Source organism: Thermobia domestica, chromosome 8 (genome assembly GCF_964235325.1).
Source record: "Thermobia domestica chromosome 8, izTheDome1.hap1.1, whole genome shotgun sequence".
In the NCBI taxonomy this organism is placed as follows: Eukaryota; Metazoa; Arthropoda; class Insecta; order Zygentoma; family Lepismatidae; genus Thermobia; species Thermobia domestica.
Genome location: NC_137461.1, coordinates 252,384,559 through 252,403,924, shown reverse-complemented (window position 1 = coordinate 252,403,924; position 19,366 = coordinate 252,384,559). Strand labels below are relative to the sequence as shown.

Genomic DNA, 19,366 nt, shown 5'->3' with positions numbered 1-19,366 from the left:
AACATCTTATTGATTTCCTTTTCAAATTCCACCCCCAAATGTAATATCATCTGCAAACTATATAGGTCTACACCTAATCATTACACATCCTACCGAAATGTCTTGTTTATGTAGGCTCATTTTCACTATCTATTCCAGTCGAACTCGCCTTCCAATTGCGCTCTCCTCTGTTACATCTTCCCCTATACAAGTATCTTATGAGTCTTCTATCTTTCCATTCCAACCCAACCTTCTTTAGAACACCCAACAATTCCCAATTCACTGTCAAAAGTCTTTTCTAGATCAATAAATACATTATATAACTAATACACAATAACACACTGAGCAAGGCTATGTGATAATATGTTAAAAAAACAGTATCACGTTACAGTTTCAACACAATAACTGTGTCTTCATCAGACTTCCACTCCTTCTGGCTGCCTGGGAGTTGGTCATCACTTATAGTCTCCGGAGATCAATTTTTAATTAGGCTCCACCCCTTCATTAAAAAGTAACACTTGTGTGGCTTTCACTTTCACTTTTTAGCTGCACACGTGTCCAATTAAAAGTTTACTTTTTTCGTTGGATACATTCTGTCCTCTAATTATCCTTATTTTCCTTATTAATTTTTCCTCTTTCTTTCTTCCTTTTTATTTCTTCTTCTTTAAGCAGAATCTTTTCCCACTCTTTATTTATCGAGAATCCTGCATTCCAATTCATCACCTTGTTTCTTGCCCTCATAATCTCCCTAGCTTCCTTCCATTTTCTCACCAAAGTTCTGTTCTCTACTTCTATGACCTCTGCTCCTTCCCACCCTATCCTGTGGTTTGTCTCTTTGTGATGCTTGTATATTGCATTATTGTCCCTTTTCAATCTTACATCATCCTGGCATCATCATTCTTGCATTTTCTTTTTTGTTTCTCCTATGTAAATTTTGTTACACTCCGCGCATCCTACTCTATATATTACTCCCATTTGATCTTGGTCCGCTACTACTTTTCTCTTGGTTCTTCTTACTAATTCAATTATTCTGCTTCCTCCTTTCCTGTACGTCCTAATTCCTGCTTTCTGAAGCATTCTCTTTATCTTCTCTGTTTCTTTGCCTAGGCTTTCTATTCCAAACCATTTTTTGTTCTTGTCTTCTTCCTCTTTCTTTCCCTCTCGTGCTATGTCTCTTGTGATCTTATCCTCTTCGTTGTATCCATTTCTCCTTAGCTGTGTCCAGAACTTCTTTAAATCTGTTTTCCTCTGTTCTTCATTTGTGTTTAGGTCTCCTATTCTTTCTTCCATGCTTTTTATGAAATTCTTCTTTGTCCCCTCATCCACATCACTTCGTTTGTGGCAATATACTCCCGCTGCACACTCTTTTTGGTACCAGGATGTAATAAACTCCTCCTCCTTCCGACTTCTTAATTTTCATATCTAAATAGTTTATCTCCTTGTCTACTTCTATTTCATTTTCTAGTCTAATCCCTTTCTTTTCATCTTCCACGTCCCTTATGAATTTCTCCAGCTGCCTTTTCGTTCCCTTCCATATTCCTAAACAGTCGTCCACATAACGGCAAAAAAGAAGCAGTCTTTCTCCTCCTCTTTCTATCGTCTCCTTCTCCCATCGATTCATTACTATATCTGATAGTACTGGACTCAAACAAAATCCTATATTAAGTCCTTCCTTCATTTTAACAATTCTGTCTCTGATTATGCAGTATCCATTCTCCCACAATGCCTCTAATCCTTTTCTTACCTTCTTACTGTCCCAATTTTCTATTCTCTTTTCACCCATTTCCTCTTCTATTATTCTCAATATTTCTTCTCTCTTAAGGCTCGGGAACATACTCTTGACATCCAGACTAAATAGCACTGTGCTCTCTTTTCTTCTTTTAATTTATCTATCATCCTCTTAACCTCTTGCGTATTCTCTACTCTCCTACTTTCTTGTCCTTCTCTCACTGCCTCGGCTATCCTCTTAAGCTTTTTCTCGAACAGTTCTAACATATTATTCCTGCAGTTAAGCACCGGCCTCAACTTCACTACTTCTTCGTGGATTTTTGGAAATCCTTTCATCCTAGGTAGCTTTCCTTCTTCTCTCACTAACCTCTTGAACCCTTTCTTTTTACAGTCCTCTATAATCTTTTTCTTTATCTCTTCTTCTTTATTTCTTTCTATAAACCTTTCACCGATCGCCATTAATAACCCAATTGCATCTTGTATGCCCGTATCTCTCCTGAACCCGAACTGTTCATCTTCAACTTTTCATTTGTTCTTCCATTCAAACTTAAGTTCAGAATTCGAAGCAAATTTTTTATTGCATGCGATATGAGACTAATAGTTCCGTCTTGCATCTCTGTGGGTTCGATATCTTAGTCATCGGTATCATGATAAGCTTCAGGAAATCTATTGGCCACTCTCTTGTTTCATGTATTTTATTGCAGAATCGGAACAATTCTTTTTTGACCTTGTCTCTCATATCACTAATGAATTCGATTGCTATATTATCCATCCCGGTTGCCTTTCAATTCCTAATCTCGGATATAGCTTTCTCAAACTCATTCCGAATACTAAATCCTTTATCATCCTCGCCTACTTCGTTTTCTATTTCAATATCTAGGCCACACGGTGTATCCTTACTCTTATATCTCCTCAACATATTCTTTCCATCTTCCTAAGACTTCACTTCTCTCGGTGACTACCTTATCATTCTTATTTTCTATTGGCATCGCAATAACCCCTTGTTCCCTCCGGAGTTCCATAGATTTCACTACCTTGTGCATTTCCTCATATTTGTGAGCTCTTTCTAATTCTTCTATGTCCTCGCATTTCCTTTTGTAAAACTTCCCTTGCTTTGTTCCCCTTCGTAACTCGTTGTTTAACTTCATATACATGTTTCTGCCCTCTTTTGTATCACCTATTTCCACGTTTTCCTTTCCCTCATTTTGTGTAAATCTGTTCTGTACCCACGGTTTTTTAGCCGTCTTCTGTTCGCGGTAACCTACTACTTGTTTTACAGCCTGTTGTTTGCAGAGTTTATGTTCCCACCGTCCTGCACCAACCTTTTCCTCATTTGTGTATTTTTAACGAAAATATTTTCTTACTTCCTCGTTTTCGAACTTTTCAATATTCAACCTCTTATTGCCTACTTTTCTTCTTCCTACATTTTTCAGTTAACTATCCACTTCGGCAAGCACAAGGTTATGACTACAGAAAATTTTGGCCCGGGGGAGGGTCTTCGTGTTCTTCAACCTACCCCGATACATGTCCTAAACAATAACATAGTCTACCTGATATATTCCGCCATCTATTGGGGATGTTCATGTATATCTTCTTCTCTTGTGCTGATTGAAGCAAGTGTTGCCATTTACTAATGAATTCTGTCTAAAGAAATTGACCAATTCCTCTGCCCTTTAATTTATTTTGCCTAAGCCATGTTTCCCTACGACATTACCTTCCTGTTTGCCTCCCACGACTGTACTGAAATCTCCTATTACAATTATGCATGCACCTCTTTCCTCTCTGTCAATAATTTCTTCCATCTCCTTATAATATTCCTCTACTTCTTCAGTTGTATGCGGAATCGTCGGTATATCATTAGATCTTAGTTTTTCCTTTAAATCTTAACATCATAACTCTATGTTAACAAATTCTACCTTCACTGCCTTCTCTTTTAAAATTTTGCCAAGAATTATTCCTATACGATTATGACCGCACTTTCCATTACTTGAGTAAAACATTCTATATCCTCCGCTGTTCAACACTTTATTACCTTCCCATCTAACTTCAAAACTCCTACTAAATCTAGATTATTTTATTTCTTCTTTAAGATTTTCTAATTTCCCTCCCTGTAACATAGTACGTACTTCTCATGTCCCTATCCTAAACCTTTTGCTCTTGCTTGCCTTTCCCCTCTATCAATCTTCCTCATATTGTTACTCTTCTTTACCCTAGTGGTCTCGCGTAGCGTAGTCTCTAACGCTCTCCTCTTTGGTGCGAACGGTCCCGGGTTCGATTTCCAGTGGGGGCACTGAGTCGAAAAAATATAAGCTTTTCCAGACCAGCCATCCTGAGTGAGGTTTTCCTGGGTTTTTATCATTCACAGCAGGTAAATGCAGGGATGGTGCCTAACCTACAGATCCCAGGTCGCTTCCTTCCTTAAAAAAAACTTTCTTCCTTTCCTCGGATCAAGGGACGTCATCCCTCATAAGTGATGAGCTAACATGGCCACAGATGCCGGAAGCCCAGAAATCTAATCCTTAATCTTCTTTATCCTTCCTTAAAACAACGCACATTTCAGCAAGTAAAGTATATTTAAAAAGCTATCCAAAGTGTTTTAAACACGACAGACTCAAAACGATCCTTTAATTGATATTTTTCGAGATATAATTTGAAAATACATTTTTCCTAAGTTGGTCGACTGAGTTCTTAGAGCATCTGACCTGAATCCAATGGAAAATCTATGGGCGGCAGTAACTACAATTCTACAGGAAAGTTGGCCTGGCAACCCACCAAGGAGAGCTGACAAGCTAGTTCTTAACGCGCGGGAAGAAGTGGCACTGGGACATCGATATGTCGCCAAGTAGTTAACTCCATACCAAGTCGTATGAGAGCCGTAATAGAAGCTAATGGGAACTACATAAGATACCAATCTTGAATAAAGTAGCAGACAACACAAAAAGCTCTTTGAAGAGCTGCCTAATTGCATCCATGTCTTCTGTAATTTGACTTCAATTCAGACTTACAATTTACCGCCTTATGCAGTCATTTTGACGTGATTAGAGTCATACTAAACATCTGACTACTGCAGGAAACATGTTAGTTGAACTCTTTAGGAAGGCACTAATCACGCGTCAGAACAACTCTGCATAAGACCCAATGTTTCTCGTGGGCAAGTGGTTAGTGTTCTCGCTTTCAAAGAAATAGACCTAGGTTCTATTCCCGGTGGGGTACTTTGTTTTTTCAAAATCATTAATTTATTGTGTGGAATATTTGAAATAACGACATAACAATGAGTAAAGCTAATTTTAGACGGAAGCATTTATCATACCAAAAATCCTATAATCGATATCCTACCGTGTAAAGTTGCAAATGCTTTAGCATTTCCCATGCCATGGCATATCCTATGGCATTTCTTCTCGATAGAGCCTGCTCTATTTCTTAGCATTTTCCCCAGAATTTGTGTTCCGATTGCAGCGCTGTAGTGTGTTAAAAGGAAGCGAAAGATTGTGTGCCAAATATCTATGCTCTTTGTTTGGTGTGGGGAAATTTAAAGAAAAATTAGAGTAGGAATGCTGTTTGCGCACATACTTCTTTGTGGTTTCCGTTTTTTAATATAACCGGCGAAAACTGTTGTTACAACCACTACAGCTTTAGCTACCTCACGCTTTAGTTTCGGAGCCATAATTGCGCTCTTGTCTAGGATTTGTTTGCTACGTCACGACAAGATGCTTATCAAAATGCTACCGTGTAAAAGCACCATAGAATATTATACGAGATTTTTGGCAGCACATCTGCTATGAGAAATGTTACGATAAATGCTTCCATCTAAAACTAGTCTAAGAGTAACCATTTGTCAATGTTGATTAGAGAAGGCATTGAAATCCATACCATCAACAAAATAAATAGAAAATACCGCAAACTGGTAAATAAAAAATGTAAAGGAAAAGAATACAAACACAAAGTAATGATGCTATCAATAATAAACACAAAGTTGTGAGAGAAAAGGTCCACGTGCTATAACGAAAATAAAAAAGCTATATTGGTATAAATTACTTTCTCACTGATATATTTGTCAGTCACCTGAAATAATATTTCGTGTAGGAAATTCTTCCTAATGCAATCGGAAAGTTATATCACTGCTATGAAATGTCACAAGCATGTATACGGATTTCCTAAACAAAATTACAACTCTCTATAATGTATACTCTCTACCAAAAAAGCAATGTAGAAAGACTAGCTGAAATCATGGACGCCCAAAGAGTTTTCTGGGGGCATCTCCGTGGTTACTCTATTACGTATGGTATTTTTATTTGTATTAAGAAAATCTTAAGGAATTTAGTACATTTTCGTGAGCCAAGGGTAAGCCCCCTGCCCCTCCTTTGGGCGCCCATGGCTGAAATCTGTTCTTTCCACGAGAAAAATAAATTTATGCAAAATATTTGAAATGTATAATTTAACCTCCTTTCTCTCCCTTACGATACGTATTTCAATTGAAATGAATTTATAAAACTCCAGTTCGATCCAAGTCTTTCGAAATTCATTTGAAACAGTTCAAACGCTTTCCCGTGGTGTTGGAGAGAGACGACGTCGATATTGTTTTTACATACATGAATATATATATATATATATATATATAGAAATTGACCCCTTCTCCCCTCTCCCGTAGAAGCAGAACTTTCTGAAATGCTGGACACGTCCATTTATTTAAGGACTTAATATTCCAAGTACCAAGCCTCTAACATGAGAACTCATAAGATATTCTCATCTTGAGATACATTTTGAACCTCTTCCTTGCGCTTAGGATACGCATGTTAATCGAAGTGGCATGACAAAAATCCCAATTCGATATACATGTATACGTAGAGTGCCACAATATTTTCAGCGTAGTCCTCATCAGTTCTGCTCATCGTTAACTAACCGCCTTACCACGTAACATAGAACCATTCGACATATTTTATGAGTAAAGTCATATTCCTTAAAAATTCAAATCGATTAATCACTTCTTTCTGGTTATTTGAATCAGTGTAGTGAATTTTACAGGGAGTTGTTGTAAATGATCTATTATAATAATAATAATAATAATAATAATAATAATAATAATAATAATAATAAACTGTGCGAATCCTTTATAGTGTGATGTTGGTGAAAGTAGACCACACTAACCTTTAAATAGCTCTAGGAAAAATTATCGCATGGTCATAAATCAGGGGAACGTGAAAGCCATTCAACGTCTCCGAAACAACTCTTCTTTTAAAACAAGGAAATACGTGTTTCAGCGTTTTCGAAACTTCCCTTCTAAGGAGGAAACTGATACAACTTCTCTTTATTCAGAAAATATCAATTGTCAAGATTCGCTTAAGTTGAAGGTGTGAAATTTAGCATATAGGCTTTTAATTAAAGCAATGAAATATGTTTGTGTTTCAAAAAATCCGGGGTCAATTTCTATATCCAAATTTCCCTTTTTTTCCTTTATTTTGAAAGTGTCAAATGTAAGGATTCGTTTTTAACACGAAGGTGTGAAATTTGCTAAATAAATATTTAATTAAAAGTAAGGAAATACAGTATGTAATTCAGCATTTCCAAAAATCCCGCTTCAAAGGATAGAAAGTAACTCATTTCCATAATATCCAAATTTCTTTTTTATTCAGAGAATGACCAATCTAAGCATGCTTGAGTTGGAAGTATAAAATTCGGTATATAAACTCTTAATTAAAAATAAGGGAATATTTTCGGAAACTTCTCTCTGATGGGGACAAAAAAAGAGGGGAAATATATAACATTTTCAAATTTCTCTTTCTTTATTCCGAAAGTTCTCAATATTGGAACTTGCGCAAGTGGGAGGTGTAGTCTGCGATACACAATCTATTCTTTAAAAATACGTGATTCAGCATCTTTTTAAAAATCCATATTTGAAGGGGAAAAGCAGGACAATTTCTACAACGTTCAAATTTCCAGTTTTATGCTTATTACATCTTCCTGTGCGTAGAAAGGACACTTTTGTTAGTATTGATAAAATTTAGCAACCATTTATTTATTTATTTTACACAATAATTCCCCTTGCCCGCAGTAATTATTTCAGATTTTGGTTGGGGGGAGGAGAATCCGATATACATAGTTTTATGTTTTTCATTAGTAAACTGTACTATTGATTAAAATGTATATACATCTCAAACTCAAGGTGGGTAATTGGTCGCCTACCCTCCAGAAATGACGCCCCTGCTTGCGCGAATTACTAAAGAATTAGTTTCTAGAATGAACATCTTTCCATATTGCTTTCTGTTTAAGAGTAAACATTAGACTGTGCTGCATTAGGGTTTAACGTTTCAACACGATGGGTATATAAGACCTGGACGTATTTTTAACGTAGAATCGGAACCACATGGGCACCCACCATAAATCGAATATGGACCTCCCACGCCGGAATAAATGCTTGCAAACATGAATTCAGAGGTTTGTTTCTATTACTGTTTTGTTGATGTACTTTCCACAGGCTTTAACCTCGTATAATATAGTATGCCAGTTTTATCTTCATTATTTTCATATTTTACGATTGTTTTCTACATGCTACATGCCTGATTTTCTACATGGCACCTTGGAGGCAATATCCAGATGGTATATTTTTGTTAGACAATAGGTACATTACTGTAACAGAATGGGGGAAAATAGGTTTCACTTGTAAGGAGATTTGAGGCATGTAAGAACTTAGGTTCAACTTTTTGAACAGTCTCTGAAAGGCAGTCCCACTTTTTTGTGACCAGAAATGTGCAATTCAGTCAGGATATGAATCTGGTTAACGTTTTGTTTCAGCTTTCGGAGACTCAGTTTGTCCCTATAACACGTACTTGACCACAGTCTGTGAGGTAAATCCACTCCTCATCAAGTGTAACAACAACAAACTTCCATTGATTACCTGCAACATCATTCATACAGCATCCTGAAGTTCCTTTTTCGCTCAGCCATACGGGACGATATCAGGGCGTGCACATTGCTCTTGCGATCATGAGATGTAAATCCCTGTGAAAGACGCGACTGATTGTCGCTTCCGATGTGCGGCATTAGTAGGCTATCGCACACTATACGGGGGAATTTTCGGAGGTCGCCGTATGTCGAACCAGTCGTTTTCAGAAAAAAAAAAAGTTCCGGGGACCCTTAATATTCCGCGGGGGCACTGCTGGTACTATTCTATTTATTGTCATAGAGTATTTTTTGGTCCGTTCCGGGGGGCACTCTCAGAGCTCTGGGGGGGCAGTTCCCCCCAAAAAAAACATGTCTGGAAGAAACACTGCGTCGAACCACACGCAATAGAGGTGCCTCTTCACGGGAGGCCTTTTTCTAGCTGCTTGCATCGGTGAGGTGGGCCTAGGACTCTGTGGCGCATATATTTGTGTAACACAATTTACAGCGGAACAACCTACATGGAAATTATTCACTTTACATATTTCTACGATACGCGACGCCGTAAATTTAGCATCGGAAAGGGCAACAATGAACACTACCCGCCCAGAATCTGTTCAGTTTTGGCAGCATCAGACTACGCTCAATCACATTACTCTATTACGTAAGTAACGAGATACTGTTGTTTACCTCATGGCAATCTCAGGGCGATGGATTGTGCACGCGCTGTATAGTTGCACATTGACTTCGGCTCAATATAATTGAATCAATCTCAGTATTCTGGGAAGTTTCAGATATGCTACTGATCGATTGTCTGAAATAATGAGAAACCATGAATGCTGATAGGTATTGCAACACACTTTTGAAGTTCTGGGATGCCATCAGACAAAAACGTCCTGGTTTCCTCCGCTGTGGTGTGATTCTTCTGTATGATAATGCGAGATCTATTCAGCACAAAAACTTGAGTGTATTCAGAGTTCACGCTGGGAATGGCAACAGCACAGCCCCATCCCCCAGTTACTTTCACCTTTTCCCTGCTCTAAAGCAGAACAGGGCTGGCCACATTACATCATATGACTATGTCAAAACCACTCACGATTTCTACAACCTGAGTGGATTTCCGTCCAAGCGGTATGGAAAACCTCATCTACTGTTGCGACAAGCGCTTGACCAAAATGTGATTACATCGGGGACTAGTGTTGAGTGTCATCAGATGTGTTTATTTTCCAGCTGCCTCGCACGTGTCATAATAGATTCTGTACTTTTTTTTTTCAATCACCTCTCCTAGAAACAGGCACATTTTTCGTACCTAAATGATATGACTAACCTTACAGTGCCAATGTGATGGATTATATTCTTTAAAGTTTATATTACGTGATGCTTTGGCTGTTAAACTTTTGTGTCTGGTTTAGTTTTCGTGATATTTTCTCTCTGTATTTGAATAGGAAGAATTATCTGTTAGCTAACTTACCAGATTAAGAATTTATTTAATGTTAGTTATGGACAAATAAATAGATAAGTTCAATGAGTTAATAGATTTTCATAATTGCAGCGAACGAGGATTAAAGCAACAGCGGCTCTTGAAATTATTTTGATGGGATGGGATTTGAATGGGAGGTTCCCGGAACTGGCTATTAAAAGTGTTCACACCATCTCTAGTACTATTTTTGAAAATATACACAGTATCAATATAACGATGCAATTAACTTACTCTTAGTCAAATCACTTATTATTAGTATCATTGGAATAATTTACTCTTTTATTTTATTTTTTAAAGGGTAAATTATACTTTCAGTCAAGCAGCTACAGCATCATCCCTATCTATAATAGAACACCCTTTCGCACGGCACCATTCACACTTCCTTATGTCCTTCAGGCGGGAAATTGAGAAAAATCTGGATTTTTCTGAATTTTTTTTTTCAAATTTTGAGCCCCTCTGGACCCCCCTGTGTTAACGCACAGATCCCAAAATCAACTAAAAAATAGTAAGGCGTGTACTAAGTGTTCTCACACAATTTCAATCTTCTATCTTGAATAGTAAGGGCGGGAAAAAGTATTTACAAATGAGCCCCGCAATGCCCCAGATTACTCAAAAAGACTCGAATGTAATATAAAAAATTTCCTGAGACAACCCTATTTGTCCGAGGGTCATGGTTCGTACATCATCATTCCTTCAAACGGTACCACTCACATGTTTCCATCATGTATCTGAGGCGGGAAAATCGCGAAAAAAATTAGGAATTAGATTTTTGGGCTGTCGACATCCAAGGCCATTCAGCCCGTCACGTATATGAGGGGTGACGTTACTTTGGCCAGCACACTATCCGATGAAAGAGAAGAAAGGAAGCGGCCTGGGATGTTAGGTACCATCTCGGCATTTGCCTGGTGTGAATGAGGGAAACCCAGGAAAACCTCACTCAAGATGGCTGGCCGGAAAAAGCTGTTACATTTGTTCGACCGAATGCCCTCACCGGGAATCGAACCCGGGATCACTCGCACCAAAGGCGAGAGCGTTAGCGACTACGCCACGCAGAAAAAACAAAGGTTTTGTTTAAAATATCCTTTACCTTTTTGCCCTTCTGTACTCCCCATGTTTTAACGCAGAGATTTGAAAAATACTAAGGAGTACACTGAATATGTGTGTGCAAAATTTCAATCTTCTAGGTGCAAAAGTAAGCCAGCCAAAAAATCGTACCCCCACAATACCTCAGATTCCCGTATAAAACAGGATCTCGGGTAAAACTTTCCTGAGACATCCCTATTTATCCTAGGATCATGGTTCGTACCTCATTCGTTTCAGAACAGAACAGCCTTTCAAACGGTACTATACACATGTCTCCATCATGTATCTGAAGCGGGAAAATCGCGAGAAAAGGGATCTTTTGTTTTCAAAAAATATCCATTTTTTAAAACACCTTTTTGTCTCTCTGGACACCTGTTTTAACGCAGCGATCTTAAAAATACTTAGGGGTGCACTGAATGTGGGTGTAAAATTTCAGTCTTCTAGGTGCAAAAAGCCCGCCCGCCAAAAATAATAAAAAATAGGCCAAAAAATCCTTTGTTTCAAGTTATGACATCATTACACCGTATGTCTCGACGCAGAAAGAGGTAAAACCATACGCAACGTGTTCTACAATGTCTCCGTGCTTTAGAAAAACGAAAAAAGCTTTATTGATACTTTTTAAAATCGAATAATGAAGACACTGCTCTAGTACCCACAAATAAGCACTAAAACTTAAAAAGGTTAATATAATCATATCGTAATAATAATTAATACTAAGGCAACTTACTGTACAGATTACAGAATCGGTTGTTAAATGATTTGAATAACGCCTTGGGTGCTCTTCATTTATCTGAATGTTTTGTGGTGTACTATACCCAGGAATCATAGTAAGTTTACAGTATGTTCATATATTCAGCATTATGCATCCAAAATTAGACAGCAATTTTTTTTAGAGTTTATTTTAAATCAATTTTGTTTTTAATATGATTATTATTATACCTTTGCCGAAAGACTGAAATGTGATTCCTAAATAGCAGTGGTGATATTTAAATACGACACAAATGGGTTACGTAGCAGAATCTAGGTCAAGCTAGAAATAATGGCATTGTGAACCGATGTGCTGACCACGCATCACCCACCAAAAAGTATGCCAACTCTGGACAGAGCTCTCATGAACTGAATAGACCAAAGTATCTTATTACTATTACTCTCAAGCTTATAAAAGTATTAAGACTCTCTGGCAGCTGAATGAATATTTCCTCTAGTAAAGCAGACAACTTATCACTACATTAAATAATAAAATACAATTTATTTGCTTCGTTCAGTGTTTTTATTGATTTTTTAAAGACGTGCTTCCGTTTTCAATTTATAAATTTTAACACACACAATTTCTTCGTGGAAAAATATATGGTTTCATATTAAACATTTGCTTATTTTTTAAAAAATCATAACCAATTTACATACCATTAGTTCACTTTCCTGAAGTAAAATTTGTATTTATGTGACAATTACGAAGCTCAAAAGTATCCCTTAAAAAATAGTTAAACATTTATGTTTGACAAAGCCAAATATAATGTACAAAGGAAGAATTTACAAGACGCTAATAAATTATAATATACACATATTTATGTATATAAATGTTCGATGCAAAATAAATTACAATATGAAACGAGGTACTACTCCGAAACAAAAAGCCATTACACACATACACACACGCACGAACGCACAGTCTTTCATTTAGATGAATCGGGAATAATTATTAACAAGAAAGAAATGTACTCAAATAGATTATTATTAAAAAATAAAACTACTAGGTTTATCAATCTATGATTAGCATACTGGAAATAACTATTTTTTTTTTCTTTCACTAGTATCAAGTGATTCAAGAAAGGTACTGTCTTTTTATGATACGTTAATAGTAACTTTGGAAATTGTACTTAAATACAATGCTTGAAGCACGAGGACATTTTTTTAAACGAACATTTTAGCTTTCAGTGTGCGTTGTCCTTTAAAAAAAGCTGCTCTAACTAACAAATAGTTGTCACTGTAATCTATTGACAACTATTTATATTAGTATATTTACACTCTGTGTCATTATATACAGAATAATAATGGAGTACCAGAAAAATCTGACCGACAAACTGGACGGGTCTCGAAGCCCGATCCCCAGTTTGGAAGACGGTATTAAAAATTTACAGGAAAAAAATAGCAGATAGTATCAAACATGACTGTTAGAAAACTTTCGCCACTTCAAGCATTGTGTAGAAAGACAGCAATCTGCCCTATTTTTACACAAAAGTGTCGGGATAGAAATATGTCAAAGAAGTTCAAGGATCGAGAAAAGTTGAGTTTCAAAATTGTATATGAAAGTTATTTGATTTAAGAGTTTCATAGGTAAATATTTATACAATATAAGTTTGAAACTTTCTTCACACAAGTCATTGCTTAAATAATGAGTATTCTTACTTTGATATATTTTTTAAAAAAAAATCTCTAAGTATCTGACATGTTTTAAGAATTAATATAATTGGTGTTGTCTTTCCAAGGAAAGAACCATGCGTGCGAGTTGCAAATTCAACTCCCAGGAGATATCACCAAGACCTCTCAACACTGTTCAACATGCATAGAACAAGATGTAATATATTCTTCCAATATACATTTATTTATCTTGTACTTTTTTATTTATCAAGATGGAGAAATATAAGTTGATTTTTGAGAGTTGTGAATAAACTAGTTTTTAGGCAGATGAAATCTAAAGCTGATTTCACCTTCGCGAAGACTTTCTCAAGTTCAAACTTCTTTCGTCAAGTATTCTAGATTACAAGAGATCTTTGCGTTCTTGCAGATAGAAGCTGTAAGATTATTTAGTTTGTTCAAATTTGATTTCCTGATATACAATATGCTCTAGTTATCACATGTGGTTTATTTTACATTTCTTTAAGTTCACAAAATTCAATGCTTTATAGTAACGGGAAAAAGTAACTTACTGATAAAAATAACCCCCTCCTCGCCAATCCTAATCACATGTGAACCTACGAACAAATAACAGAGTACAGAGTTTAGTCTTAATTTAAATTCTAAAATTTTGCTTCAATCAAACATTTTTCTCTGCTTGATTGGTGAACTGGTTGAAAATAGGGCATATTACACAATGATGAAAAACAATTCGGGTAAAAAAAAAATCACTTTAGTGCATCATAGTGCACAATAATCTTTTTGCACTAAACCAGTAATTAATTACTAACACTGGTTATATTAAAACCACTAGACTTCAATCAAATCTTGCAGCTCTAGTACAAGCATACGCAACAAGAATACTCAACATAATCTAGAAAAACCTGAATCGAAGGATCATGTAAACATGGAAAGAAACGTTCGAAATATTCACACGCCTTTCATAAAGATAAGTTAAAATTCTAAACGGAAGCAGTCTTAGATTGCTTAGCTGGATTTTCTTTTTGCGCTAATTTTCTGTCTAATTCTTCTCGGATGGCTTCCAAGAAGTCTAATGTATGCAAGTACATGCCTTCCTTCACGTTCTTCAGTCCATGGATGCAACCAGCTAGATCCTTTGTCATTTTACCTGAGTCCACGCAGTCAACGCATGCATGTTCCAACAAAGTACTGAACCTGAAAAGGAAATTGGAAAAGAAAACTCAATTTATAGAAATACAAATTAATGATTTAAAATTAAGTGAAATTTCTAGTTTTACGTCGCACGTTAATGTCCTTTAAGCTAAAGGAGATGGACGATTAATGACCGTGAATAATATAATAATAATAAAAATGTGGGAGGAAACTGGAGAACTTCGAGAAAAATCATACAATATGTTGTCCATCACGAACTCACTCGGCCTGTGATCGAACCAGGAAAACACAGCACCAGATGAGAGCGCTCTACCCTGGGCCACCGTGTCCCCTTGATTATAGAAAGAAGTCCACACTCTTCATATAGTGGGAAATATGGCCAGGACAACGGGAATATTAATTAATGCTGATTTTTCTCTCCCTCCTCCCGAATGGGGTACAAGCTTTTCAAACAAAAGAAATCAACATTACAGTAATGAAAGTCGAATGATATCTCCATGAAAGTAACTCTCAAATGCAGATCGTAATCTCGAGAAGGCTCTCCTCTCCACGAGACATATTTCATTTCAGCGCTAATGGTAAACCTATTTTTGTGACAATATTACAGGCTATCAGTATGCGTGCTATTACTTTAAATAATAAATTTAGAAAAAAAAGTAAATTGTACGCAATTAGAAAATTACGTTTAATTATTGGATTTAGCAATAAAGTAAGGTAAACACTGATTCCAACTAGTAATGGAAAACTACATAATTATAATTATCATATTCACATGGTACATTATATGCGATCCATATTTAACTAGTACTATACTGGAAAATAAAGTCGTTTAGGAAAAAAAAAAAAAACGACTTTATGAATAAAAGTATTTTTTTCCTAAGTGACAAAGATAGTCCCGGTTTCCTTGAACATGTATGAACAGTAAAATTATGAATATGTCATGATATATAGAAGATTTTCTGTATTAGCTACAGAAGAATTTGAGTGATTTTTGTTGTGATATTTACATATATACGATTTTTAGTTTTTTCCCTATTTTGTAATTTTTTCTTCGGCTTTTGTTCATCATATAAAATAATAATTCTACATTTGGTAAAGCAAATTAATTTACTCACACCATGAACATTCTAAGTGCTGTTTAACTGAGATTAAACTGAAAAGGCTAACATACTGCATTTGCCAGTATATAGGATATAGTCCATTTTCTGTATTCAATTTTAAGGCAAAAATATTTTCACTGTATATTACAAATAGTTCTTTTTCTCCTTTTTTAAATAATGCAAATGATATTTTAGCAAGGCACTTCTTTTTTCCTTTTTTAAATATTACAAATGATATTTTAGCAAGACACTTATGCGGAATTAACAATGCGTAACTAAATGTAGAGTTCCACGTCGGTTTGGAAACTCTCTAGCTCATGTGAGTCTAGTTAAATAGTACACACTATAACACGGTAAATAAAGCTATTGTATCCAATCTACATTTGTGCAGTGCTGTACGCAATAGGGTAAAGGGTTCGGGATTTAACCACTTGAGCAGGGTATTATGCAAAAATAAACATTATAGTAAGATTACTATATATATATATATACACAAGAATTACGCTTGTCATGAAAGAAAAGTGCATGAACCATTCGCCATGATGGAATTCTGTATACGCATTGATACAATCTTCCATTGAATTATGAGTAGTTGGGATTGTTGCACATCGTAAGAAAACATCAAATACAGAGCCTGAAACACTCACTAGAACTGAATTAATATAAATCTCGATCAAGGTATCAGTTTTTGACTTACTCTAGTATACGCGCAAACTCGGCATATTCCTCCAGTTCCTCTAAAGGAGTGACTGTGGAAGCTCAGTAGAAGTTTTAGCCCAACGTGCAGATTATTCATGGAACTTAATATAAATTGCTTGCACGTTCCACTACCGACGACATGCATTACTTGTAATGTTTAGACGCCCTACAATGTCGTCGTCTTCGAACTGTTCTTCCTGCTCTAGGTAACGAAGGTGACAGCAAGGCGGGTTATTACATATAAAAATAACAATTCTTTTTCTGTACCATAGACTGTTTTTAAGAGTGGCATTTATAGATGTCAAATATTATACTACGTCTTTAACATATTTCAAAGGAGCAAATCAGTTTCCACAAACATGTCTCTTTAATGATTTTACACAAGTAGTTAAAATTTGACACTCAACTGAAACTTTTCTTGAATAATAAAGTGTAAAATGTTTATGCTTTCTATCCAAGTACCTTGACAGATATTTTAGAATAGGCCGATATTTACTCGCAAATAGGTTAAATATATAGAAAACGAAGGAAGCCTATTCAAATGTATTTTCTTAGCGACAGCATTTGACACATTTTGAAAAGAAATCGCCATTTAAAAAAAAAAAATCTTTACATAACCAGTTTATAAAGTAGTAGTATTTCAATTTTACAACTTTGCACCGAAAGTAGGCCTACAAAATATTTTTGTAAATGTGATAAGATTTTCATGTGACAAGGTGCTGAACAAGGCCACAGAATTAGTGCTCGAAAGAATTCAGAAAAACTCTTACAATCGCTATCAACGAAGTTAAGTGCTTTTTACTTATATCTTTAATAATTATTCAAGTAAAATTGAATATTGTATCTATGGATAGGATTCTTCCCTTTTCCATCCATTTAACCAATTTATCAGGAAACCTAATTCCATTCTAAAATACTCCTTGCAGAGCTTATACTGAAGCTCGTGAACTTCGCGCAATGTCTAATTTACGCAAGAACTTTTCACGACAGTTTCAATTCGTTGATACTAGGTATATATCAGCGAATGTGTTTTAAGAAACGCTAGTACATAGGCTGGATAAATAGTGGCAACTTTTTTTCACATCACAGGGCTGTGACTCAACACAAGAGTTCCGTAGCTGATAAGAGAATGTGAGACGAAGTGTGGCGAGTGAACGACTGTGTTTTATTTATTTATTTAGAGAGACGAATACTACAGGTAAAGATACCCATTTACAGCATTCACAAAAACAGATAAACATAACAATAGAATAAACAGACAAGTAATAATTTTAATGACTGGTTAATCATTGATTCTGGCACTTATTGTAGAGGTCACACATGCTCCAAATAGGTGAGCTTTTCATCATATTTGTTCTTAATGTTCTACAGTGAAATAAGCCCGCTTTTGGAAGTCTTCTAACGTTGGGAACTTTAAATTTCAGAAGTTCAAGTAATTGCAACATTTGGATTTTGTTGTTTAAAATTTTATATAGAAGGCAGAGTAACCGAATTTTTCTTCTGCTGTCGAGGGATACGATGTTCAGTTGTTTAATTGAACACTGATATGTTTCAAATTTAGGATATATGCCTGTTTCCTTGAAAAACTAAGTATCTTGAAAATTTTGAATGTCTCATTTCTATTTTGCGGCTATATTTTTTGCTTGCAGAGTTTCAGATTTCGGCGGCGTATTCTAGTTTCGATTTACAGGATTCCCACTCTCTTTCCCCAAAACATTTCCAGGACAAATCACCAATTTTGCAGGACTTCGACACAGGAAGATATAACAGAATCGTAACTATAGGTTCAAAACTCTCAACAGTGAAATGAAAAGTACAATTCCTTATGCAGTGAATATTAATGCAAGTACACAATAATTAAATACACAAAGACGAGCGCAATGTGCTTTTTCTTTCTTTCTTTCTTTCTTCTCAACTCCCCTTATAGCCACCAAATTCACCTACATCCAACACATGTATTGCACAAATTTACAAATAACAAAAATCTATTTTTCGTACATGGTATCTTCATAGTATGACAGGGGAAGAAAAAAAATAATTATATTACAAGTTTTTCAACTGAGTATGGAGTTGTGTAATTTCCTCATCTATAGACACAATCTCTTTCTTCTTTAGCCAAGCTGCTCTATGGATAGCATTTGACTTTTGTCAATAAAGTAAAACATGACTTCTGCTCTGCTTCATGTGCAAGCTGATTTGCTTCAATCCCCAAAGCTTTATGTGTTTCCATCAATTTCCTTTTCTTTCTCTGCAGTTGCTGTTGTACATTTTCACTTATCCCTTTTCTCGTGCTCTGCCATATAGCGCTGCTTTGCATGGAAGGCATAATACAGCATTTCTTTCGTGATGTTGATTGAAGTAAGATCTTTATGGGAAATGTTATCATACACCAATCTCAAATCGACCAGTGATTTCTCCTTCATATTTTCAACAAGCAGATCTTTATTTATGCTGTAGTCTCGTTCGACAGCAGCCTGTCCATGAGAAAACCAAAAGCTTCTTTATGATTAATTACAAATCTTTAAATTCTTCCGAACCATCCAACAGTTTGTGTAAAAACAATCCAGCCTCTCAGGGTCCAACTTATACCCAGCAAGTGCATCTTTAAACTGTTCAGTACATTTTCCATGCAAAACAAACATCTGATCACATTCTTTGGGTGTAGTCCATTTCTTATCCAACAGTGAATGAAGGACATTACGTATGACACACTATCTGGATCTAGGCATGTAAGGTCTCTCATAAGCCTATATTTCAGTGGACTCTTCTGTATGACATACAACAGCAATTTGCACAGGAATATCTGGCATTCAACTCTAAACTGGAGTTTTTCCCTTTCAATAACGTTTCTCTCTTTGCATGCATTGCGGAGACCTTGTGAAGCTGCAAATTC

At 36.0% G+C, this 19,366-nt stretch overlaps 1 protein-coding gene across 1 annotated transcript in view; it reads right to left on the bottom strand.

Moving 5' to 3' along the window:
• Window positions 1–12,393: 12,393 nt before the first annotated feature.
• LOC145693545 (isocitrate dehydrogenase [NADP], mitochondrial-like) overlaps window positions 12,394–19,366 on the bottom strand; it is a 125,438-nt gene continuing 118,465 nt past the window's right edge. Inside the window, exon 10 of the mRNA XM_081769631.1 lies at window positions 12,394–14,716. Coding sequence (XP_081625757.1) covers window positions 14,503–14,716 — 214 coding nt within the window. The 3' untranslated portion in view covers window positions 12,394–14,502. The remainder of the gene's footprint in view (window positions 14,717–19,366) is intronic.